Source organism: Caretta caretta, chromosome 21, assembly GCF_965140235.1.
Source record: "Caretta caretta isolate rCarCar2 chromosome 21, rCarCar1.hap1, whole genome shotgun sequence".
Taxonomy (NCBI): Eukaryota; Metazoa; Chordata; order Testudines; family Cheloniidae; genus Caretta; species Caretta caretta.
The window spans coordinates 13,680,875-13,707,158 of NC_134226.1; the positions used below are offsets into that span (position 1 = coordinate 13,680,875).

General features: G+C 48.6%; 1 protein-coding gene and 1 long non-coding RNA gene across 2 annotated transcripts in view; one reads left to right on the forward strand and one right to left on the reverse strand.

Moving 5' to 3' along the window:
• Positions 1-25,836, reverse strand: LOC142069745 (uncharacterized). Its single transcript, XR_012665698.1, has 3 exons — positions 24,914-25,836; positions 1,364-1,409; positions 1-311 (listed from the first exon to the last, which is right to left on the reverse strand). It is a non-coding gene; the product is annotated as an uncharacterized LOC142069745 (long non-coding RNA).
• The window catches only part of ALX3 (ALX homeobox 3), a 29,831-nt gene that overhangs the window by 2,277 nt on the left and 1,270 nt on the right, over positions 1-26,284 (forward strand). The window contains exons 2-4 of the mRNA XM_075121974.1: positions 11,973-12,286; positions 17,775-17,903; positions 20,966-21,330. Of these exons, the coding sequence (XP_074978075.1) occupies positions 11,973-12,286; positions 17,775-17,903; positions 20,966-21,283 (761 nt within the window). The 3' untranslated portion in view covers positions 21,284-21,330. The remainder of the gene's footprint in view (positions 1-11,972; positions 12,287-17,774; positions 17,904-20,965; positions 21,331-26,284) is intronic.

Below are 26,284 nucleotides of genomic sequence, written 5' to 3' on the forward strand. Positions count from 1 at the left end.
ATATTATCGAAATTCATTAAGAATTGCGCTCTTGCCAGCCTCCTGCGCGCAAAGATTTACGCACGGGCTTAATTTTACAGGCAACGGGGGAAATCCTGAGCCCAGTAAAATCAACCGAGAGTTTTGCCATTGACTTCAGCGAGGGCAGAATGTCTCCCCTGTAGGACAGACCCTGCCCCTTGTAAGTCATTCCCAAAGTTCCCCTTGACTTCAGTGGCGCAGAGTCAGATTTAGTCAAGGAACCAGCGGGCAAAGTTAAGCGTGTGGGTATTCGGACTTTGAGAATCCAGCCGTGTTGGTGGGGGCTTTACCTGGAGAAATAAGAAAGGAATATTATACATACATAGAAGTTAGAGTGCCTGTAATTTCTACTGAAAACTGTGGGAAGGAACTGGATGGAGATTGCTCCCACCGCTCCATCCTTTGCTCATGCAGACTGGGGGATCCCGTGTAATAACCCCCTTGTATCTTCCTCGCTCAGGCAAGCAAGCTGTTATTGAAGTCTATGGGAACGAGGAGCATAGGACTGTGGGGTCAAATCCGGGCTCCCCCGGAGTCAATGGGATTTTTGCCGTTGGCTTCGATGCAGCCGGGATTTCACCGCAGCCGGTGTGGACCTGGGCTTTGCTTTTTTTCCGTGCAAAGCGAGCATACCACAGTGATTTTCTCCACCAGCGAAGAGGGCAGTTTCAGAAGCTGAGCAGCGCAAAAGGAGATGGGGGAAATCAGTGCAGAAAATAAAGAATGGAAAAAGCCGAGGCGAGGTGCGAGGGAGGTTGTAAAAGTTCTGGGCTCCTTGGCAATCGCACAAAGCTTTCGAGAGAAGAGAAGCTACTTTCCTGTCTTGACAATTCGCTGCTCACGTTTGTCTCCTTGTCTTTTCCCCGGATAATTGGCATTTGGGGCGCTATTTAAAATCCCCTTATTTATACACTCAGATTACTGCCCAAGAGGATTCGGACAGAGAGGGGTTAAAACACGGAAGGCGAGGGCATTACATTGACTGTGAATGGCGTCCTAATGCTTTGAAAATCTGCAAAGCCCCTTAGATCCTTTGGCCCGAAAACCATCCTGGATATTAATGCCGGGTGATCTATAGCGTTAGATAATGATGAATCCAAACCTACCAGTCTGCAAGCCAAAACACAACGCTGGGGGATAATAATCTAATCTAGAATAGGATTGTTTTTAACGTATTATTATTTCATAATACCTAGCTCTTAAAAATAACCAGACTTGAAAATGATAAAACACAAACAATATATACCTGAAGGATAATACTCTACGGACATTAATGCTAACAATGCAACCTAATAAAAGGCAAATAACAACAAACACTAACAGACAACATAATGATACCTACCGATACAACAAACTTTGATGATGCTGATGACAGCAGGAAAATAACACTAGAATAAACAACACACAAAATATTACACAGCTAAAATAATCATCCAGTATAATAATAATCAAATGCTAATTAATTATAACAATGACGGTTGCATTGATGTTAAAATAACTGAATAACAGAACATCAACAATGAGTTTCAGCCATAACAATACAGTTATTAAAAAAAGAACAGGAGGACTTGTGGCACCTTAGAGACTAACAAATTTATTAGAGCATAAGTTTTCGTGGGCTACAGCCCACTTCATGGGATGCATAGAATGGAACATACAGTAAGAAGATATATGTGCAGGTTTCAGAGTAGCAGCCGTGTTAGTCTGTATTCGCAAAAAGAAAAGGAGGACTTGTGGCACCTTAGAGACTAACCAATTTATATATACACATACATACAGAAAACATGAAAAGGTGGAGTAAGAGGCCAATTAATTAAGATGAGCTATTATCAGCAAGAGAAAAAACTTTCCTAGTGATAATCAAGATGACCCATTTAGACAGTTGACAAGAAGGCGTGAGGATACCTAACATGGGGAAATAGCTTGAATATGTGTAATGACCCAGCCACTCCCAGTCTCCATTCAAACCCAAGTTAATGGTATCTAGTTTGCATCTTAATTCAGGCTCAGCAGTTTCTCGCTGGTATCTGTTTTTGAAGCTTTTCTGTTGCAGAATTGCCACCCTTAAGTCTTTTACTGAGTGGCCAGAAAAGTTGAAGTGTTCTCCTAGTGTCAGATTTGTGTCCATTTATTCTTTCGCATAGAGAATATCCAGATTGGCCAATGTTATTGTTCTTCTTTCACTCCATTTTTCACCATTAAATAACCTCTGGACTTCACTGCCACTTATTAATTACTGTTATGGTTAAAAAGTGGCTGTGAGTTCCAACGGTTAATGATCAGTTACTGTTCTTGTTAAAGTGGCCCTGAGTTCCAAGGGTTAGCTCAGGGTGACAATGCAGCAGCATAATAAACTAAAATAATGACACTACATCTTACCGAAAGGAATGCCCTGCAATTGCATCAGGTGTCTCCGTGCTGTTGGGGTTCCCACACATGGATACCCAGCCTGCCCGACCTGCAATTCCTACCCCCCCCCCCCCAGATGTAAATCCTTTTCCCTTCAGATGAGCTTAAGCCCCGTTTCCCATCCCAGCAGCCCAGTCATAGACCCTGGCCCCGCTGCTGAAATCAAAGGCAGAAAACGGGGCATTTGTTGAATCTTCCATTAAAGCGCAGGCCCGAAGGGGGGGGGGGAGCAGGAGCCGCTCCCCGCCGCCCCAGGGCCTGCAAAATGCAAACGCAGCTCGGGCTTATTGTCCCTGCGCTGCTCCGTAAAGCTGGGGAGGAGAGCCCCGTTCTTTGGGCCAGAGAAGCAAGCATTCATCCTTCGCTTTCTCCTTGCTTTGTATGCTCACCTAGGGGCTACAGTACTTCACAAATCAACACTCTCTCCTGGCGCAGCTACTGGCTGTAGGTTTCAGAGGAGCAGCCCTGTTAGTCTGTAGCCGCAAAAAGAACAGGGGGACTTGTGGCACCTTAGAGACGAACCCATTTATTTGAGCATCAGCTTTCCTGAGCTACCGCTCCCTTCATCGGAGGATCTAGCATTTGTGCGTCTAAAATATACCCACGCAAATCCGAGAACATTCCCATCCCATTTGGAAGAGCAGTACCCATATTTTGGCTAAAATCCTGAACGGTTCTGCGTCTCCGTTATTTAGAAACCATGTTCCAGTTGCTGAATTAATTTCAAACCTCTATGTACCTCTCTCGATGATGTATTTCCTCGTAGGAACGTCTGTCCATATTTATATCACATGTTAATTCTCAAGAATAATAATTCTCTCATGCTAATTATTCATAATTCTCGATCATTCTCAGTCTGTTAACCCCCAGTCTCTCTCGGTCTCGAGCCACACAAATATGTGTAAAGGGGTAAACAATTCTTCAGATGAAAATAATGTAGGTCTCATGCAAAGTCAGACATTTCTCTGTATTCTAGGCAGAAGTTCGTTCATGTTTATAGAGTCCAAAATGCTGCCGAATTGGATTTGATCTTTTATTGTGTACACACACGCGCGTATCCACTTGCATTTATCTATACATATACACACCTGGCGATCCATCACACAGGATAGAGAGATTAGATAGTACTGGTCAGAAATGCGATATTTTTTCACTCCCCCCCCCAAAAAAAAATCAAACAAAATATTTTAATTTCATTTGCTCATGGGGGGGGGATTTTTCCTGTTTTTGATCAAGCAAAAAACCAAAAGAAAAAAAGTGATTTGAAAACAGACGTTTCAGGTTTTGGTTTCTCATTCGGGGGGAAGCCCAAGAAGATTTCTTGTAACACAAACTAACCTCTTCCATGGCCAGTTTAGTTTGTCCACAATAGCAAAAAATCCATTTTCGTGGGAAAAATTGGATCAGTGGAAACATTTCAACCCGCGGTGATTTATAGAGGCGCGCCCTTCTCTGAGAAAGGCAGCTCTCTGTCTGTGCGTTTCATATTGAACCCAAGTGCGCACTAAATCTGTTCCATTTTACTATCCTTTCCCCTCTTCTCTTTCATCAGATTCACTTAACACCCTGGCACTTTCCTCCTAAATGAGCCGAGGTGAGGATTACTAGAAACTCAGGGCTGAAATGAAAGGCCCCCCTGCTTCTCTAAGCACAACATAAATTCTGGGACGAATCTTTCTGCGAGTCTCCGCTGGACGGTCTTGAAATATTTAAGTTCTTAAAGCCAAATTCGGGGCAATCCCTAGCCCTTGATTTCCTTCCCTGCCAGACAGGGTCAGCTGTAGGAAACTATTTACTACGTGGCCCTTCATGTCTGCGCCCTTTGAATCTAGCCCTCCTGATAAAAAACACAGTTTGAGCTTAATTAGAAGCAGTTGGAATGGACGGACCCTTGTAGACTGGCAGGCAGCAGGCTGTGTAAACAACTCTGCCCCTGAGAAAGGGGAAGCAGGTACCACAAACAGAGGAGAAGAGAGAGAAAGGCGGGGGGGGGGGGAGAAAGAGAAAAGGTCTGGGTGGAAGAAAAATGGCAGCCCCCTCCCCGCTATCAGGAGACAGTTGTAGTCAGAGGTTTACCCAGCAGCCCCAGCGCTGCCCCCCCAAATCATGTTCTCAGCTCCCCCTTTAAAAAGAAAACGGGGGAAGATTCTGGGCGAATCTTCTGACCAGGCTCGCTGGGGTTCGCCGCTAAACAGGGGCACGGGCGGAGGAGAAACGGGCCCGCCAGTGCAGAGGGACAAGGGAGCGATTTAAAGTGTGAGAAAGTGAGAGGGAAAGTTTGACTCTCACTTTTTCCTGCTTTCGTCTCCCGAAGCCGATCTCTCTCACGCGGGGGTGGCTTCCTTGCTTGTCTTTGGTACAAAAGCAGAGCGGGGAATCACAGCTGTCCCTGGGATTGAGCAAGGACAGACACAAAGCTCCCGCGCCCATAAGGGTCCTGGGCAGAAATCATTCATTCCCTGATGACTTTTCTGCTCCGTTTATTTCCCCAGCGCCCCATGAGATTGCGTGGGAGTGTACAATAAAAAAAACAAAAACAAAAACAAAACCCTCTCCGATTTTTGCTTTGGCCAAGGAAAGAAATTGGCAAGGGAGGAATTGCTTAAGCCAAGAGACATTGACGAGGTGAAATTGACTAGCTTTGATGCCCGGTTAGTCCACAGGCTAACCGGGGCAGGGCCAGGTCTCCCTTGATACCGCGGTGATGGCTGAGTATACAGGCCTGTATCCGTTTCCTCCCCACGGCGGGAGAGTTTCTCTCTTGCCCCCATCCCTCGAATAATGGTCTCCGCGTTTTTCCCCTTTACCCGAGAATTGTGGAGCTGTTCCCCAGCGGCTCACCCTGCCAGCTTCATAACCCGTCTGTCTTCTCTGAGTCGAAAGAGCCCATCAAAATACACACGGGAAACTCTCTAGCACCGCGGAGCCACTTCTTCTCTCGTCTCTGATTTTATTTATTACCCTGCCTGATTGATTTAGGTCCCCGTGTTGCTGTGTATAAATCCGCAGACTCCAGGGAAATGGGGTGTGTGTTAAAGAGAAGCAGCTGGAGAAAAACGGCAGGATCATTTTGTTGATCAGATTGGGGGGGGGGGACATCACCCTAATTTGGGGGATCAATTCAGCCCAAGGATCTTTCCATGCTCAACAGAACAATCTCCCATCTCTTTACATAACAGTTGGGGTCACCCCCCTCGTTGCAAATTTAAAAATATAATCTCAGCTAAGGGCATTGCTAAATTTTGTCCCATTGATCGCCCTTCAATCCTGAATGTTTGCCTCTGTTGAGACCTGGGGAAATAAAACTGGGAAAACCCAGGACCTTGTATTTTTATCCATCCCAACTATCTAATTTAATTGCTGTATCGGTCGCTATGTATTTGAAATAGCTCGATAAACATAGCTGTGGAAAAGAGAGAAAGCTCTCTAAAGTGTCCTGTTGTCTACCTCCAGAGAAAACATTGCCCCCGGTGGGAATTAATCAAAACAACTAACTCAGTCTCGGCTGTTCGGATAAACCCCAAAATGGTTTAATTAAGAAAAAAATCCCTAAATAAACCCACTTCCTAGTCTGGGGAGAGAAGGAGCCGATTCGAATTAGAAACGGTTTAAGAGAAAGGGGAGGCGCTGGGTTCCTGTTAGGGTTAAGTGCACGAATTCCGATCGATTGAGTTCTGTAAATTGATTCAAGGCATCCAGTGAACACAAGAAAGAGTCGACCTTCCTTTTTCAGGTTTAGGTCTAGGTGCAAGATCCCGACTTTAGATCCGGTGTAAATTCGGATCCTGGACGGCCATTCTAGTTCTCCAGAGCCTCGTGGTTGTTCTTGTTTTGTTAAATGAGGTGGAGAAATGAAATGGGACTTCGGGGCGGGTGCGGAGAACGGAAGGGACAGACGAGCCGGCTGACAAGCGAAGAAAGGAAGAGAGAAGCGATGGGGGGGGGGGGGGGAGAAGAAAGGAGGGAAGAGGGGAAAGACAAGACAGAAAGAGGCTACAATGGATCCATTCAAATGAATCTCATGCAATATTTCAAGGTAAACGCTCTGCTTAGCTGCAGGCCCTCGGCGGGCTGGGGTCAGTCACTTTCCAGCAGACATCTGAAAGGAACTTTCTCTCCAGCACCTTCAGACAGGCCGGTCTGCGGCTCACCCCAGCGCCAGCGGCCACCCTGCGGCACCTCGCCTTGGCTGACGCAGAAATTCTTGGGGGGGAGGGAGGGGCAGAAGCTCTGGGGCTGCTCTGTGAGCCCAGCTGCAAAACAAACCCTGGGACGGAACAGGAATAGCCCGCAAGGAAGGCACCAGGCCATACCCTGGGTAGAGGACCCGTCCCATACAGTCTGTCCAGAATCCAGGGGCCCTCTCATTCAGTCCGTACCGGATCCATCCCATACAGTCTATACAGAATCCAGGGCCCCACCCATTCAATCCGTACTGCATCCATCCCATACAGTCGCTACAGGATAGCGGGTCACCCCAGACAGTTTATACAGGATCCAGGGCCTGTCCCATGCAATCCGCACTGGATCCATCCCACAAAGTCTATACAGGATCCAGGGCCCCTCCCATGCAATCCACACTGGATCCATCCCACACAGTCTATACAGGATCCAGGGCCCGTCCCATGCAATCCGCACTGGATCCATCCCACACAGTCTATACAGGATCCAGGGCCCCTCCCATGCAATCCGCACTGGATCCATCCCATACAGGATCCAGGGCCTGTCCCATTTAATCCATACCGGATCCATCCCACACAGTCTACACAGACTGGCAGGTCACCCCATACAGTCTATACAGGATCCAGGGCCCCTCCCATTCAATCCAGACTGGATCCAGTCTATACAGGAGCCAGGGTCCATCCCATTCAACCTATACGAGACCCTGATAAGCAAAGAATATTGGGCCCGATCCTGCCCTCACTGAAGCCCACGACCAAAATCCCCATTTGCCCCCAGTCATGCAGGATCAGGCCCAATATCAAGAAAGCAAGTTAAAGCTCTGTGCCCTGGGGCCCTTTCTGCTGGAGAAAGAGACCGTGCTGGGGAGAGGAAACCCCAGAAGGCTGGATGCCGTTCGGAAAGAAAGCATTCCCTAGACTGAAACCAGGACCGGAACTTCAGCCCCAGGGCTTCCTCTGGGCATCCCCAACCCCAACTTCCATGGTGTCCACATCTGCTGAGACCAAGTCCTCTTCCTCCCCTGGGCCCCTTTGCCCCATTTGCACCTGCTGAGAGTAATAGCCTGCAGGTGAGTTGAACCAGGTGTGAGGAAAGCAGTTGCCTAGCAACCCCTTTCCCCTGAGGGACTGAGGGGGTAAAATGTCCCAGGCAATGCAGAAACAGGGCACCGAGCAGGTTAAAGGGGCTGGCACTGCAGCTTCAGGGTGGGCCCCACCGAGAGCCCCGGATAACCTGGGAAAGTTTTGCCTGCCCACGTTGGTAAGAGTGCAGGGAACAGTCATCGAGATTCAGGGCCCAGAACATTCCAGGCCTGACCCGTCAACACACCAGCCGTTCCCTGGAACGGGCAGGCCGGGTTGCTGCCCCCTTTGCAGCCTCCTCACGCTGGTATTTTAGACTTTGGCTTCTGACCAAGAGCCAGGTCCTTGGCTGGCAAAAATCAACAACATTCCACTGGTGACAACGATGCCAATTTCCACCAGCCAAGGGGCTGGCCCCAGAAGACCTTCCCCACTGGTGCAGTTCCCTCTTGTGTTCTGCTTGTCACCATCGCAGCCAAGCGTGTGTTAAAGAGAATGCTCCTGGCTTGCGGCTGGAAAAGACAGCCTGAGTTCCTCTTTCAGTATGTGGCTCTGATTTATTCCCTCCAACACATTTCAGTACAAATTCCAGACACGGGGCGGGGGGAGAAAAATGCAACATAAATATATTGCCACAGACCCCAACGGGCTGTTTTGTATAAAGCAATTCCTCAAACAATTGATGCGGGCTGGGAAATAGATTCCCTGGGCAGTGCCGTTCAAAGGTGCTGGGATCGCTTGCATGGGGGAGTTCTTTCCAAATAGTTTCTGGAGAAAGACTGAGATCTTTGGGGAGCCCCTGGCCTCCTGCACATTTGCAAAGGCGGTAGCTGAGTGGCTGCAAACCCAGGGCGTGCAAGAAGGGAGTCGTCTCCACGCGTCAGGGTTGTGCAGTGCGTCTGTTTGCTGCCACACCAGGCAAGATGTTGCTCCGTCGGTGGCGAGACAGATATTGTGTCCATCTCGGCTGGAGATGAAGAAAGAGTGGGGGGAAGCACATTAGGCAGGTTGGGACAATCTCATCTTGGCTGTGCTTCGGGACAGATCCTCAATGGGTGTAAATAAGTGCAACGCCATTGAAGCCGTTGCTGATTTACACCAGCCGAGGCTCTGCCCCTGCAAGGGCACTCTGCCTAACTCATCCCGCTCACTAGCCTCCATTCATCTCACCAACCTCCACTGCTCAGCTGCTCCCCTCCTTACTCTTCATTTCACACCCCTGGCCTCCTGCTTCATTATCCCTCACCCATCCCATTGCTAAAGACTCAGAGATCCCTGAAGCAGCAGGCAGCTGGGCAAGCCCTAGAATGAATGGTTCTGCGTGCCCTCAATTCCAGTTGGAGGCAAGGGGATCAAAACATTGTCAATAATTGTCCTATAATCATAAGAATGGCCGCACTGGGTCAGACCAATGGTCCATCTAGCCCAGTATCCTGTCTTCCAACAGTGGCCATCACGAGGTGCTTCAGAGGGAATCATAGAATATCAGGGTTGGAAGGGACCTCAGGAGGTCATCTAGTCCAACCCCCCTGCTCAAACAGGACCAATCCCCAATTTTCCCCCCAGATCCTAAAAGGCCCCCTCAAGGATTGAACGCACAACCCTGGGTTTAAGCAGGCCAGTGCTCCAACCACTGAGCTATCCCTCCCCAAACGAACAGAACAGGGCAATTATAGTGATCCATCCCTGTGCTCCACTCCCAGCTTCTGGCAAAAAAGAAGCTAGGGCCATTCAGAGCATAGGGTTGCATCCCTGCCCATCCTGGCTAATAGCCATTGATGGACCTATCCTTCATGAACTGATCTAATTCTTTTTTAAAACCAGTTATACTTTTGGCCTTTACAACGTCCCCTGGCAACAACTTTCACAGACTGGCTGTGTGTTGCGTGAAGAAGTACACTTTCTTTTAAACCTGCTGCCTATTAATTTCATTGGGTGACCCCTGGTTCATGTGTTATGTGATGGGGTAAATAACACTTCCCCATTCACTCTCTTCACACCATTTCTGATTTTATAGACCTCTCTCATATCCTCCCAAGTCGTTCCTTTTCTAAGCTGAACAGTGCCACTCCTTTTAATCTCTCCTCATGTGGAAGCTTTTTCCTTCCCCTAATAATTTCTGTTGCCTCTCTCTGTACTCTTTCCAATTCTAATCCCATCTGTTAAATTGACAGGAGACACACATGTACCATGCTCTAGGCCAATGCAGATAACAGAATCTCTCTCTGTTTTAATAAAAGAAAAGGAGCACTTGTGACACCTTAGAGACTAATAAATTTATTAGAGCAAAAGCTTTCACGGGCTACAGCCCACTTCATCGGATGCATAGAATGGAACATAGAGTAAGAAGATATATATACATACAGATAAGTTGGAAGTTGCCATACAAACTGTGAGAGGCTAATTAGTTAAGATGAGCTATTATCAGCAGGAGAAAAAAACTTTCATAGTGATAATCAAGTGGCCCATTTAGACAGTTGACAAGAAGATGTGAGGATACTTAACATGGGGAAATAGATTGAATATGTGTAAAGAGCCAGCTACTCCCAGTCTCTATTCAAACCCAAGTTAATGGTATCTAGTTTGCATATTAATTCAAGCTCAGCAGTTTCTCCGTGGAGTCTGTTTTTGAAGCTTTTCTGTTGCAAAATTGCCACCCTTAAGTCTTTTACTGAGTGGCCAGAGAGGTTGAAGTGTTCTCCTACAGGTTTTTGAATGTTATGATTCCTGATCTCAGATTTGTGTCCATTGATTCTTTTGCATAGAGACTGTCCAGTTTGGCCAATGTACATGGCAGAGGGGCATTGCTGGCACATGATGGCATATATCACATTGGTAGATGTGCAGGTGAACGAGCCCCTGCTGGTGTGGCTAATGTGATTAGGTCCTATGATGGTGTCACTTGAATAAATATGTGGACAGAGTTGGCATAGGGCTTTGTTGCAAGGATAGGTTCCTGGGTTAGTGTTTTTGTTGTGTGGTGTGTGGTTGCTGGAGAGTATTTGCTTCAGGTTGGGGGGCTGTCTGTAAGTGAGGACTGGTCTGTCTTCCAAGATCTGTGAGAGTGAGGGATCATTTTTCAGGATAGGTTCTAAATCTGTGATGATGCATTGGAGAGGTTTTAGTTGGGGGCTGAAGGTGATGGCTAGTGGCGTTCTGTTGTTTTCTTTGTTGGGCCTGTCCTGCAGTAGGTGACTTCTGGGTACTCTTCTGGCTCTGTCAATCTGTTTTTTCACTTCAGCCAGTGGGTATTGTAGTTGTAAGAACGCTTGATAGAGATCTTGTAAGTGTTTGTCTCTGTCTGAGGGGTTGGAGCAAATGCGATTGTATCGTAGAGCTTGGCTATAGACAATGGATCATGTGGTTTGTCCTGGATGGAAGCTGGAGGCATGTACGTAAGTATAGCGGTCAGTAGGTTTCCAGTATAGGGTGGTGTTTATGTGACAGTCGCTTATTAGCACCGTAGTGTCTAGGAAGTGGATCTCTTGTGTGGACTTGTCCAGGCTGAGGTTGACCGTGGGATGGAAATTGTTGAAATCATGACGGAATTCCTATGTGGCCTCCATCACATTAGTACCCAAGTGACTCTCACTCTTTAAGGAAGGAGCTAGGAAGGGCTATTACCTCTATTTGACAGAAGGGGAACTGAGACACAGGGTTGCTTGACTTGCCCAAGGTCACACAGAGCTCAGTGGCAGAGCAGAGAACTGAACTCTGGTCTCTTGAGTCGCTGTCTACTACCCAAAAAGGTGTGGTAACCCTAGCCCTTCATTGGCTTCCCCCAGGAGAAAACCTGGGCCTCACTCGCTGGCTCTGAGCTTTCACCTATTCCCCAACAGAGGAGTAGTCTTTCCCCTCTGGGTATATTGCAGTCGTCGGCAAGATGGATTTGGACCCACTATCTGTCCTGGTGTGTCTTCCCCCTTTTAATGATTTCATCCACAAGTCCCACCAGCCCTGCCTTCCCCCACCCCAAGGCTGAGCCATTCAGTTGCAGGAGTCCTTAATTCTTGCCTGATGGGGCACGGAGGAGATTTCCCCCCAGAAATACAGGCCCTAATCTCTCTGCACCCACCCCAGACCCGTGGTGCTGTTTCAGTGTTTAAGGGGGAACTTGGAATGTGTGCTCCATGAATTTATTCAGAGCCAGCAGCCAAGCTCCTGGGTCCGGAATAGTTTAGAACATCCACAGAGAGCAACGTTTGAGGGGTAGGGGAAGCAGGCAACATCATGGCTCTGTGATTCCTTAACCCACTGCTCTGTGTGTTCCCACTGCAGCTGGAACGAAAAGCGCCAAAGGGCAGGGGTACCACCCCGTGCCCACAGACTGCAGAGCCCAGCTGGAAGAAGCCCCTGATCTCAGCTGCTCCCCGTCTGCTTCTCTGGGCAGCTTGAGGGAGCACATCTCCCCCGAGCTCACTGACGCCATGGAGCTAACCAAGAACAAGAACAAGAAGAGGAGGAACAGGACGACCTTCAGCACCTTCCAACTGGAAGAGCTGGAGAAGGTCTTCCAGAAAACCCATTACCCCGATGTGTATGCCAGGGAGCAGCTGGCACTGAGGACAGACCTAACAGAAGCCAGGGTCCAGGTAAGAGAACGAGGGGCAGGAAGGGGATTGGTCCTGCTTTGAGCAGGGGGTTGAACGAGATGACCTCCTGAGGTCCCTTCCAACCCTGATCTTCTATGATTTCTGCAAGGCTCCCTGCTCCTTTCCACAAAGTAAAGTGGCCTTTGCCACCCTACTAATCACTTCACCTGGGATTGTACAAGCCAAGCAGGGGCAGGCCAGGTTGGTACTTGGATTGGAAGATTGCCAAGAGATGCTTACATAGTGTCGGTGTTCCTTCTTCTGTCTCCGTAACGAACCCAGCCTGGTGCTATAGGGCGCTGTCTGCTGGAGTACCAGCTTTGTAAAATGGAGGGAGCCACAGCCATTTGGGCCCATTAAATATCCCATTGTGGTATTTTGGCCTAGAGAAGGCTGGTTAATCCCAGCGTCCAGGGCAAATTCCAGTCGGAATAATTACATTGTAACCGATCTTTCTCTAGCAATCATCTCATGTTCTAAAGTGCTCGGCATTGTACTGGACCTAGGCACAAGCCTGTCTCCCTGAAGTCCGCCTGTATTCTCAGATGGCTATGAAAGCCATCTTTACCTCTTTTCCTAAAAGGCCAAGAAGCATTTCTGTAGGGTCTGCTGTTAAACTTCTGCCACATTCCACCCTCCGTAATATCTTTTATTGGACCAATTTCTGGAACCCACACAGGGTATCGTCAAACAACTTCAAGCCCATAATCGACAGGGACCACATCCTGAACCCGCTCTGAACCCATGAACCTTCTCTAAAACCGCTCCTCTGGCTTCAAACAACCCCCCAGACTCACCAAGCTCACTATCCGAAGCAAGCTTCTCACAGACCAAGACACACCAAGTCAAAGCAGCACTAGACCCTGTCATAACAACAGATGCAAAACCTGCAGACATATCTCTACTGCTACAATGATAAATCCCCCCCCACACACACACACCACACTTTTCAAGGTCCCTGGGTCCTACATATGCCTATCACAACATGGGGCATACCTCATCCATTGCATCAAATGCCTCAACAACTTGAAACCAGACAATCACTATGCTCTCAAATGAACTCACATAGAAAAATCATAAAAGAAACACTCCCTGTCACCTGCGGGTGAAAACTTTTCACAAAACGACCACTCTATAGGTGACCTCTCAGTCCTAGTCCTCAAAGGACACCTGCACAATACCTTCTAAAGACAGGCCTGGGAGCTTAAATTCAGAACTTTGCAAGATGCTAAAAGCCATGGACACTGGATTTACGTCTCATAACAAAAATCTGTAACTCACTAACCCTCCTTTGTTCTGTGACTGTAGAGGTGTTAATTGCCCTCTTCATCTTGAATGGTCTCTTGCAACATGTGTTAAATTCTTATGCTTACCAAGCTGTTCCATCTTGTATTTAGCTGTGATACTTAAATTTCCCAGACCTGAAGAGGAGCTCTGTGTAGCTCCAAAGTTTGTCTCTTTCAACAGCAACAGTTTGTCCAATAAAGGATACTACACCTCACCCACCTTGTGTCTCTCATATCCTGGGACCAACATGGCTACAACAACTATGCAAACAAAGTTTAAACTCTTGTTCAATGTCTTTCTTTTAATAACAGCACCATCTTGCATTTATACAGCACCTTTCAACCCAGCTAAAGGGTTTCTACCACTGGCATCCCCAGGACATGCATAGGGGGACTGGACTGGAGTGGATAACTTATCCCTTCGCTGAATGGAGAGGCCACGCCAAGGAGACCTGGGCATACAGCTTGGAGCAGCCCAGCTTTTCCTCTGGCACCCCCTTCACATCAGCAGGGTTAACTCTCCCCACAGGCATTGGCATGTGGTTTCAGTCTCACACTGGAAAGCCAGAAAAGTTGGCTTGCAGGAATGCCTGTAGGAATGTGCAAAATGAAGTGAGTGCGAGTGATGATCGAAAGCAACAGGAGAAACTGGCGCTCAGAGCTACAAACACACATCTGGACAGGAATCCGCGCAGCCTCGCCACTCTGGTTATTAAATATCACTGTAGAGGACGAGCCAGTCTGCAAATGTAATGCTGGATGAGGGAGAATGTCCCGTCAGCGGAGAGATGCAGAGAGGGAGATGTAACAGGCCAGTGTGTCTGAGCCCGCGCTCATATGCGGGGACTCCACCAGGATATGCTTTGTCACCCAGCCTGCCACAGCTACACAGTTAGCTGGGAAGCACATTCTGAGGCAGGATGGGTTCTGGGGAGAAGCTAGTGGTGTCCCCTGGTGGCAGCCGTCGTAGGAGACTAAGGAGAGTTGAAGCAAGTGTGATGGAAAGGAGGCTGCGGTTGTTTGGTTTGGGGACAGAATAATAATAATTCCTAGTTTTTATACAGCACTTTTCATTTAGAGACCTCAAAGCACTTTACAGAGGAGGTCAGTAGCATTCTTCCCATTTTACAGGTGGGTAAACTGAGGCACAGGGAGGTGAAGTGACTTACCAGCTCAGGGCAGAAATGGATGTAGAGTTTAAAGGAACGGGACGTTGTGAGATGGGTGTGGAGGGCCAGATCTGAAAGGGCCCAGAGTTTGGTCCCAGGGTTTTGGTTTGGCCTGTTACACAGTTAGGGGCCGGTCAGAAAGTTCTAATCTGGATCTGAATGGTTCAGGGACACCTGGATCTCAGACTGAGGCTTGGGTTCATCTCTAACAGTCAGTGCTGCAGCTAGTGGAATAAGCGAAGAGTCAGAAAGAGGTCAGCCAAGGAGAGGCCCTCCTAGATATAGACTCAGATTTTAAGCCCAGAAGGTGCCCATCTAGTCTGACCTTCTGCACAGCAAAAGGCAGAGACCCTCCCCCAGTGATTCCCTGCATCAAGCCCATAGGAAGATACCCGCAATGCTATCTTGGGAAATTCCCCTGAATGCAGTTATTTGAGGTGGTAACTGAAGTGCTAGCAACCTCAGACTGGCACTTCCTGAGACAGCCCCACTGAAACCTCAGCATCTCTAGCGCCTGCCAGAGACACCGTTACCAGCATCTTGCTAGATAGCACCAAACTGCCGTCATCGTCCGAGGCTTGCACCATCACTGCATCCCAGGACAGTGATGCCTGTACCATCAGACGGAGAACCCGCAGCTAGTTCCTCCAGGCCGAGGCTAGACCCCTGTGAATATACTCACTGTTAATGGCCTGGAGTACATCAGAATAGAAGCAGCTTGGGGAAATCTGAGACCCAGGAACGCATGAATAGAGGTTGTGTGTGTGGTAACCGCCTGTAGGCTGCAGCTATTCATAGGAAGCATCTGACTACTTCCAGAGGGTGGGTCCATTTTACAGTAGAACAGCTACAGCGTTGTGGGTGCTTCCTACATCAACGGAAGAGTTTCCCCATCACTGTAATTAATTCACCTCTCTGCAAGGCAGTAGCTAGGTGGACGGAAGACTTCTTCCATCAACCTCGTTGCGCCTACAGTGAGGGTAAGATCAAGCTAACTATGTCGTACCGGGGCGAATTTTTTCACAGCCCTGAGCAATGGAGCTAGGCCAACTTAATTTGTAGGCGTAGACAAGGCCATAACGAGGATATAAAAATAAGTAGTCACCCCAGGAACCTGTGCTCTGTATGTTATGGGAGAGAAAGGACGTCTTCCCCCTTTCTGCTGTTGAATTCAGTGCCAGTTAAAAGGCAGACAGCCCTGGAGACTGAAGTCCTTTTGTTATCCAGAGAGAGCAGGTACAGCAAGGGAAAGCAGCATAAGCTTGCTCCAAACTCCATCTGACAGATGAGCCTCAGCCATGAACTGGAGGGACCAGCCCTACTGCTGTCGTCTCTCCATGGTCCATTCAACCCTTGGCACCTCTGAGACTGCCAACAAGGGGGCGAGATAGTGATGGTATCACTAGGGCTCCTTGTGTGCTGTAGATGCCTGTCAGCTAGGAACCGGACCGACAGCCACCAGACACATCGTGGCAAAGGCTTTCAGACGCTGCCGATCTGCACAGCATCAGATCTGCTGGCCACAAGACGAAGGGCTCCATGCCTCGGTATCAACCCACCGCTCACAGCCCATGCTCTTAAAGGATCAGTTTGACGAAGTGACTCACCAGCCAGTGCGTTGCCTTGTGGCTGGGTATGATGCTGTTGGTTTTTCCCTCTCCATTGCCGCACTGACCAGCCCTCAGGTCTGCCGGTGGCCCTTGGTCCCGTGACTCAGCCCTCCAGCCAGGTCAATTTCTAATCTCACCCCTTCTGAGTTAAGGGGGAGACGAGTCCAATAACAGTCCAGCAGCCTTCTGCCAGGGCTCCAGCCCGACTCTAGGCCAACTATGGCTCTTGCCCAGGACCTTCACCAGGCCTTTCCATGGTGGCCTATAGAGACTGGATTCCCTACCTCTAGCCTGGGTTCCAGCCCAGGACCCTGGAGCAGATCTGCTTCTAAGATCTGCTTCTTCTGACCTCTTCCTTCTTCCCCAGTCTTCTTCCTACTGTGGCCCGCCTCTAGGCCTTTTCCCCCAGCCCTCGGGGAATGGTAACATAAGACAGACACAATGCAAAAATAGCCCAGACACATCCCTGGTCTCCCTCCTCTGCGGGGACACTGGATAAGCCATGGCCCTGCTCAGCATCCTCCGGGTAGCATTTGCAATAACCCTCTGCCAGCTTTGGCTACGTGGTGCTTCTTGGTGGGAGCTAGTTGGGAGAGATCTGTCCACCTCCCTAGGCTTGGCCCTCTTCAACTGGGCTTTTCCCTTTTAAGGCTCCTCTCCTCCATGGTTGGCATGCCTGACCCCAAAGCTGTTCCTTCAACCCCTTCTTGCCTGGTGTGGGGCTTGTACAGCCCATCACCAACATCACAATGGAAGGTAACTTTCTGGGGCTAGCTGGTTTCATCTGGGCTAAGGTAAGACTTGGGCTCAATCCTTTTGTCAGGCCATGGGTGGAAATGTGTTTGGTGGTCTTGTACCAACCCCGAATGGGACCAGAAATGAACCCAGGAGACCACCATGGAATCTAGCGCTCCGAATGGTCTCCATAAATGAGAGCAATAGGGATGGTGCAGTCGCGGTGCCAGGTGAGGACCGAGGTGCACTGGAAGATGGAAGCTTGCCCAGTGCTCACCCTGCCAGTGCCTCCATCCCCTCGCCAAAATCACATGCACCATATGGACCCATTTATAGCTCAGATAGGAACCAATGCATGCAAGTACCCCACATTCCACTGCAGGGTCCCCTAAACCCACTTACAGACAAAATAAGTTTTGTGCTAATAAAGTGGCAGAGTCCGCTACACCATACCCCATATGCCAGTGGAGCCCCGGACACTGCACTGCCCCCTAAGGCCCAGACAGATACCAACATAAACCCTGTATTCCTTGGGTGTCTCCAGTCTCCTGCCCCCCCGTAAGGTCATGATAGGTCTAAAGTTGATCACTTTCAGTTGGGTCCCTGCTGGGTCTGACCCTTGGCTGTTTCAGTGTCTCTGTGTTGATTGACAGTCTCAGCTCACCTGGGATTTGCACTGTTCCCCCAGGTTTGGTTCCAGAACCGGAGAGCAAAGTGGCGGAAACGAGAACGTTATGGGAAAATCCAGGAGGCGAGAAATCCCTTCGCGGCCACCTACGACATCTCTGCCCTGCCCAGGGCTGAAAACTACCCTCAGGTACTGAGACAGAATCAGGAACAGTGGCCAGACCTCACCCTCATCAGAACGTGCTGCGCCAAATTAGGATTTCACGTCCATGAGCGTAAATCTAGATTAGCTCCACTCAAATCAATGCAGTTACTTCAGATTGACACCATGTAAATGAGAAGACAAGGGGGCCCTAATCTCCCTCATAAAGGGAGAATAATGCAGCAGATCAGAGTGAGACCATATTACGCCCCATTTCCAAGCCTTTTGAATTGCTTCACTGGGGAATCTCACACTTCCCCAGTATCCCCCTAAGCCCTTGGCCCCGCAGACCAGGGATAAACACAGGAGAATAGCCCGACTGGTGCTGCCTTCGCATTCACCCTTCATATTTCTAAGACAGCTGGGAGAAATTTTTCCAGATTAAACATTTTTTTCCCCCTGAAAAATGCAGATTTGGGTCGACCAAAACATTTCGCATCGAATTCACCAAATTGTTTCAGTCAGAAACAAACAAACCCTTCAGAAAAAGTCAAAACGTTTCATTTCAACATTTTTGAAATGAAACATTTTGATGCAAAATGACTTTTTGTTTCCAATTTTACTTTTATGAATTATTTTAACAGGTAAAAAACCAACACCCCCCCCCACACACACACACACACCTTCAAAATGAAACAAACTGGTTCATTTGACCCCAAAACATTATTTTATTTTTGTTCTTCAGTTCAGCCAAATCACCAGGAACAAACAAAAAAAATCATAGTTACTGGCTAAGCTCTATTTTCTAATGCCCTGGAGACACTTCTCTTGTCCCCCAGTGCTCCTGGCCAGAGTCAACTAAAGACAAGCCTGGACCCTCTCAGAAACTCCATCCCAGATTTTACACCACCCCCTGCACATGCTGGAATAGGACTTTGGGAGCGTGATCATTTCTCTCTGGAGCCCCATACAGCGTGGGCATGATCAATTTCATGAGTGACCCCCTAGTTTTCGAGTGCCAAATGCGTGTATCCAAACACACCAGAACTCTGGGGCACTGGAAAGACGGTGTTGACTGAGTACTTAAGACCATTTCTACCATTGAATGTCACCCAGTAATTAGTGGACCCCTCTAAGATTTCTGCTCTCTGCCCTCTCATTAGGTGCCCGATCACACAAAGTTGGTGGGATTTAAGGGCACTCACAGGTTCGGGTCAAATGTTCCAGGGCAGAAGAACGTGCAGCTCCGGCATTGGGAGTTATGTAGCAAGGAACCCACCGCTCCTCGCAGTGTTATCCCCGGGGCTCTCCTATGCCCTGGGAACACCAGACCTAAATTGCGTCCTTAAATTACGTAACACCCTTTTTTGCTGATTTTCGAGACCTGCCCAGCCCTTGTAAACATTTTGCAAAACTGAAACAAACGAGCAGAGTTAAGGACCCAGCCACTCCTTACTGTGCGATGTAATTTACGGACAGCCCCTTTTCCCTCCCAACAATTTATCGATGGAGAATACCGTTTCCACAACATTTGACATTTTTGACGGGGAAATTTTGTTTTTTGCTGAAATTTTCTGATTTTTGGTTAAGCAAAACTGAAACAAACTATTTGGGGCCAATTCAACTTGAAACAGCATTTCCCTATTGTGGGGCATTGCCTCACGGGAGTTGTAGGTAGAAGGCCTGATGCCCCCATGCTCTCCTATGGGCCAGTTTTCCTGGCCAGATGACATCTTTGTAGAAGGGTCAACTCACTGCTGGAGCGCCCCCTCGTGGCTGGGCATGGTGTAGTAATGCTTTTCCCTCTAGCACCGCTGCCGACATTCGCTTTGGTCCTGCAGGGTCTGTCTTCTCGCGACGCTGCCCTTCAGCCAGGTCACGTTTTAATTCCACCCTTTCCAGGGGAACAGAAAGTTCAACACAGAACAGTCCAGTGTCATTACAAAAGGCCTTTGGCCCCCAGCTCTGGGTGACATGGTGTATACACCCTTTTCTCAGGGCTTCCAGCAGTCTATATCCCCTTCTCAGGGGCTTCCCCACCTTCCCCAGTGACTGGTGGGGGAAGCCCAGACCCACTTTCTATGCTGGGTTCCAGTCCAGGGACCCTATCCCAGCAGCCAAGGTCTGCTCCTTCAGACTGCTGTCTCCTGGACTTTCATCCTACTGTAGCCTCTCCCACAGCCTCTCTAAATTCACCCTTCGTTCAGGGCAGGATTCTCCTCGGGAATCCCCCAACAAATCCCAAACTTAAACCAACTTCTCGGGCTTGACCTTTCATCCCTCCTAAGTTTCCCTTGCTCAGTTCCTCAGAGGAACGCCTCCCTGGGCTCGACCCCTGGAAGTCCAGATTTTCTGCCCCTTTATCAGGGCTCATCACCAGAGCCTGTTTCACCCCTGTGCCTGCTCCGTATATCTCTCGGCCTCCTAGTAGACTTCTCTACTCAGGAGGGGATCCCAGGGCCAACTCTTCCGCTCTGGGCTTCCTTCTTGACTCTCCAGTCTCTCCACGCTCGAATCCCAGGGAGTGACTGCACAGTTCTTCCCTCTCACAATGCAGCCTCTTCTGATCTGGGCTTCCTCTCTTTAGTTACCACTTAGCTCCATCCCCAGCTGGGCTTCATCTTAAATAAGGCCTGGCCCACCCTGCAGGTGCAGCCAGATGGGTTAATTGGCCTCTGAGGGGGTACACACCCCTGCACAATCTCCCATGATACCACACTATCTCCCCACTGGTGGAGGGGTATCATGTGAAATGTAGTCCATCCAAGGCGTCCAGGAGAGACCGAGGTCCTTCTCAGACCCAAACGGCAACGCCCAAGAGGCAGCGTGCCCCACATGGGAATACAGTTTAATGTTGAATGGACTCATTTTAACACTTGTGACTCGAAATTTCGATGGTCGTGAGGAAAACGGAAACAGAACATTTCGTTTGGGGTCAGTTCAAGATTAAACTGGGATGTTGAACCAGTGGAATTCCCCCTGGGATGGAAATTCTGACTTGCACTCAGCTGCACTCCATCCCCCGCAGCAGGCATGCAGGAGGGACAGCACGCCCTCCAGACCAGTCAGCAGCTAACCCAGCCTTGTCTGTCTGTTTTCCCTTGTTTCAGCTGCAGAATAACCTGTGGCCGAGCGCCGGATCGGGGAGCCCTGCAGGACCCTGCCTCATGCCCCCCGAGAGCATCCCTTCCCCCTGCGTGTCTCCATACCCGCATGCCCATGGGAACATTGCCGGATTCATGGGCATCCCTGGTTCTCCCAACCAACACCCCGGGATCAACAACCTGTACTCCATCCACGGCTTCCCCCCTTCCCTCGGCAGCCACGGCTTTGAGCCCCCGCCGGACAACGACTACAAGTCCCCGGGCCTGGTCACGCTGAGAGTGAAATCCAAAGAGCCCGCCAGCCTGCTTAACTGGACCACGTGATCACCCTGGAAGGAGCTCGGCTGAGGACACAACCCACCCAGCAGGTGGTAGGCAGCTCTTTGAAGCCAACTTTCCACACGGGGTAGAGAGAGCTCCCAGTCTGTGCTCTTCCCTTCCCTTCCGCCTCCCTGCACTCCAGGCCAAGCAGCTGGCACCTCAGACAGGATCCCAGGGCTAATGCGAACTGAGGAGCGCAGCGGCCATCTTTCTCCTTGTCTTGGCGTTGAGGTGTTGGAGTCAGCCCCCAGGAGATTTCTACAGAGGCTGGAAAGCTCTTATTCCAACTCTGATTCCCTCCTTCCAGAATCCCTCAGGCTTGCTCTGCAATGGGACCTTTTTGCCCCACGCTTCCCACTCAGGCTGCCTCCAGGGGGAGCCAAAAGCAGTGGTAGCAACTGCAGGAACCCTAGTGTAGACAAGACCTTATCACCGTGTTGTGTAGACGGTCTCTGTTAGGGTAAAACGCCCGTGGGCCGGAGAGCCCTGCCTGCGCTGTGGCCATCACTGGTGGGGCTGAGACATTGTAGGGGGTGGAAACATCCAGTGCAGACCCACACGCGCATCTGCAGGGAAAAGGGACCAGGAATGGCACAGTCAGCTGTCCCCTTAGTTCCCACCCAACCCAATGTCCCCTTCTCCTGAGTGGGAGAAGCCACCGGAGATTCTCCTCCCATAATCCACTGCACCAAGACGCTTCTTCAAAGCCCTGACTCCCCTCCGGCAAGCGCTTCCATGGGCAGGGACAGGGTGGGGAAGGAAAGAGGCAAGAGCTGATGGGGAGGGGGTGGTGATGATCCCCCATTTACCATGGAACGCTGGAGTCTGCTGCTATTCACATTTACTGAGCTGTGCTCTGCTACCTGCCCCTGGTCTTAGCGAGAGGGGAGGGGGGGTCCCAAGTATAACCTCACCGAAAGCCCCCACAAAAATACATCCAGCCCAGGAAGGAGAGGAGGGGAGCCGAGCCTCGTCCTGTGTGCAGGGGCTGGATGGGGGATTTGCTCCCAAACTGCAGCTGCTTTAGATGGAGATTTCTTAGTAGAATGGTTTCCCTTTGGTCTGAGCCATTAGCCAGCACCTGAGGCCTTGCTGGGTAAGGGTCGTTTCCAGTAGGAGGAAAAATTGATGCTACGAGCCAGGTATATTCTTTGGTGCAATCCTGGTGGTTTACTAAGAATGCACAGAGCCCTCTTCTCCTGAACACTGCAGGAACAAACAGCAGCAGGGGCAGGCAATGTTCCTGGCTCAGAATTTCCACACCTGCCCCTCCAGCCAGCACTCTGCCCAAAAGCTGTCCTCTCTCTTGGCTTCCTCCCAGGGCCACACTCCTATGGCGCCTCTCGCGGTCTGCTCACCTGCTCCCTGCTTTCTCATTCCTTTCACTCACGTACAGCGGTCACCAACATCAATGTCCCAGCCCCCGTGCTTGCAACCAGGCTTCAGGAACACCCCTCTGCCGTGTGGCTTAGCTCAGGCCTCGCCATGCTGGTCAGTGCCTTAAGCAGTGGCTTCTATTGCTTCAACTCCCACTAAACAAAGGGTATTTAATTGCTCCCTCTGTTAGTCTGAACAAAAGGTAGCTGCACGCCCCTCGGCTTCGAGGAGGCTGCCACCGACGCAACAATAATAAAAATGCCGACGCTACACAGCCGCTCCGATGGCAGAGCTATGGTAGTACCAGAACGTAGACACTTCCTCCATCCGGCTGATGTAGTCAATCTACCGGCCTGCAAGGCAGTAGCTAGGTTGACAGCAGAATCCTTCCCTCGACCTAGCTGTGTCGACACTGGGGGTTTAGGGGAACTTCATGACATCAGGGCATGAACCGTGTCGCTACCCTGAGAGACGCAGCTAGGTCGACCTAAGTTTTATGTGTAGCCAAGGCCTAAAACAACCCACCGGGAGGGGAAATGCTAGCATGGTGCATTGGTTACTGCAAGTGCCTTCTAGGCGGTTCCTGCAACGCCAGTAAGATTCACCCCGCTGGGGACACTTCACTGTGTTATCAGAGCAGGAGCCGTTTTCATGTCTGGAGCCGTTTGCAGCCACCACCCTCAGAAGGGACTTCCCAGAAACCATCCCCAGCTAATCAACAGCTTTGAAGCAGGCCCAGAGGAACAACTGCAGAGACAGCCTGTCAAAGCACAGACCCGAACTCCAGAGGTTCACAAAAGTCTGGTTCCTTTACAGAGAGAAGAACTGGGTTTGAGGTTCTAGCACAGTGATGGGGACAGGGCAAGGTTTAGTTCTAGATTACAAGCCCAGAAGGGTCCATTATCTATTCTAGATCATTTGGTTTGACCTCCTGAATAATGCAGTCATCGACTCCTGGCACAGCCAGTGACTCACTATGTGATCTTGAGTAAGTCACTTAAAGGTAACCTTCAAAAAGGCAAAATGAGTTTCAGCCTTTTATGCTTTTTGTGAGGGGTTTAAATTACCCCCCCCCCCAGTCTCTACTTTTTTTTGGTTTACTAGAGCTCATAAAAAAAAAAATAGTTTACAACAATTGTTTCACAGGAAAATGGCTTTTTTATTGAAACTGAAAAAAATTCCAAAAATATGTGACAACAAATGTTTTAGTCAAAAATTTTCATGGGGAAAAAATTCATTTCCAGCCCAATTCTTTACATGAGAAGTATCAGAAATGCCAAGTTTTACTGGGGGTCTCCTTGGAATACTCAGAGATTAGGCTGGAAGCTCTCTCAGCCCTTAATTCTGAATCTTTCACAAGAGTTTTCTCCCAACTGTTTCTTAGATGTTTGGGGTAAACATGTATCACTAAAAACACAATGTTCATCACTCCTTCGCTCACTTAGAATTCATAGGTTCCAAGGACAGATAATCTAGTCTGACCTCCTATATAACTAGGGGCTAGAGAACTTCCTCAGAATAATGCCCAGAGCAGATCTTCTAGAAAAATATCCAGTCTTTATTTAAAAATTGTCTGATGAAGAATCCACCATGACCCTTGGTAAGTTATTCCAATGATACATTTTTAACACTGAGAGAAAGGAATGCCTTATCTCCAGCCTGAATTTGTCTACCTTCAACTTCCAGGCATTGGATCATGTTAGACCTTTCTCTGCTTGATTGAAGAGCCCATTATTAAATATCCGCCCCCTCCCCCCACCTCCATGTAGGTGCTTATAAACTGTCATCAAGTCAGCCCTTAACCTTCTCTTCGTTAAGCTAAACAGATGGAGATCTTTGAGTCTATCACTATTAGGCAGGTTTTCTAATCCTTTAATAATTCTCATGGCTCTTCTCTGAACCATCTCCAATTTATCAACATCCTTCTTGAATTGTGGGCACCAGAACTGGACACAGGATTCCAGCAGTGGTCACATCAGTGCCAAATACGGAAGTAAAATCACCTCTCTGCTCCTGCTCAAGATTCCCCTCTTTATGCATCCCAGGATGGCATTCACCGTTTTGGCCACAGCATCACACTGGGCGCTCATGTTCACCATGACCCCCAAATCTTTTTCAGAGTCACTGCTTCCCAGGGTAGACCCCCTCCCCACATCCTATATCTATGGCCTACATTCTTTGTTCCTAGATGGATACATTTACATTACATTAGCCACATTAAAACTCATATTGTTTGCTTGTTTGTTCCCAGCTTACCAAATGATCCAGGTCTCTCTGTATCAGTGACCTTTCCACTTCCTTATTTACCACTCCCCCAATTTTTGTGTCATCTGCAAACACGATCAGTGATGATTTATCGATGACCTGGAAGAAAACATAAGAAGTGTTAAATCGCATCGGGAAAACAATTGATCCCTGCGGGGCCCCACTACAAACACATCTGTTCAACAATCATTCACAGTTTGGGGTTACATTTTGAGACCTATCAGTTAGCCAGTTTTTAACCTGTTTAAAGTGTGCCATGTTAATTTTATGCATGCTGTGTTGTTGTCATGTTGGTCCCAGGATATTAGAAAGACAAGGTGGGTGAGATCATATCTTTTATTGGTGAGACCAACTGAAGTTGGTCCAATAAGAGATATTACCTCACCCACCTTGTCTCATATTAATTTTATATCTTTTTAGTTGTTTTGTGGTACCAAGTCAAATGCCTTACAGAATTCTCATATATGAGATCAACACTATTACCTTTATCAACCAAACTTGTAATCTCTTCCAAAGGAGATATTTGCATTAATTATATTACCCTGCTTTAATTTTTTATTAATCGAGTCCCATTTCAGTGACTTCATTATTTTGCCCAGGATCTATGTCATGCTAATATGCCTATAATTATCCAGGTCATCCCGTTTACCCTTTAAAAAAATTGGCACAACATTAAAGCTTTCTTCCCATCTTCTGGAACTTCCCCAAAACTTATTGAAAATCAACACTAACAGTCCTGCAAGCTCCTCAGCCAGCTCTTTTAAAATTCTTGGATGTAAGTTATCTGGGCCTGCGGATTTAAAAATATCTAATTTTAATTGCTGTTGTTTAGCAGTCTTATGAGATACGAGTGGAATGGAAAAAGTGTTATCATGTGATATGGCTACATCTCCTCTTTTTTCCCCTCAAATACAGAACAGAAATATTTATTAAACACTTCTGTCTTTTCTGATAATCAGATTTCTCTCCCTTGTTACCCGTGATGACATGTCACCACCAGTTCTCTAATCATCCAGGGAGACTTCCAGGAAAAACAGGGAAATGTAAACAAAGCAACCGCTCTCCCCTTTTTAGGGAGCCTTCCAGGCTTCTTTATAAAGAAAGAAGCAAAAAGCAGGCACAAACCTAATGTATTTCTCCTTTAACCTCAACATACCTCAGTTCCCCAATCTATAAAATAGGTAAAACAAAGCTGTCACAAGGGTTAATAAATATTGGTAAAGTTATCATTAATAATAATGGTTTATATTACAGTAGCACCTCAAGGCTCAGGATAAGATCAGGGCCCAATTGTGCTAGGCACTGCCCATAGTGAGAGACACCCTCTTGCCCCCTAAAGGAAGTTTTATTGTTGCCATGTTG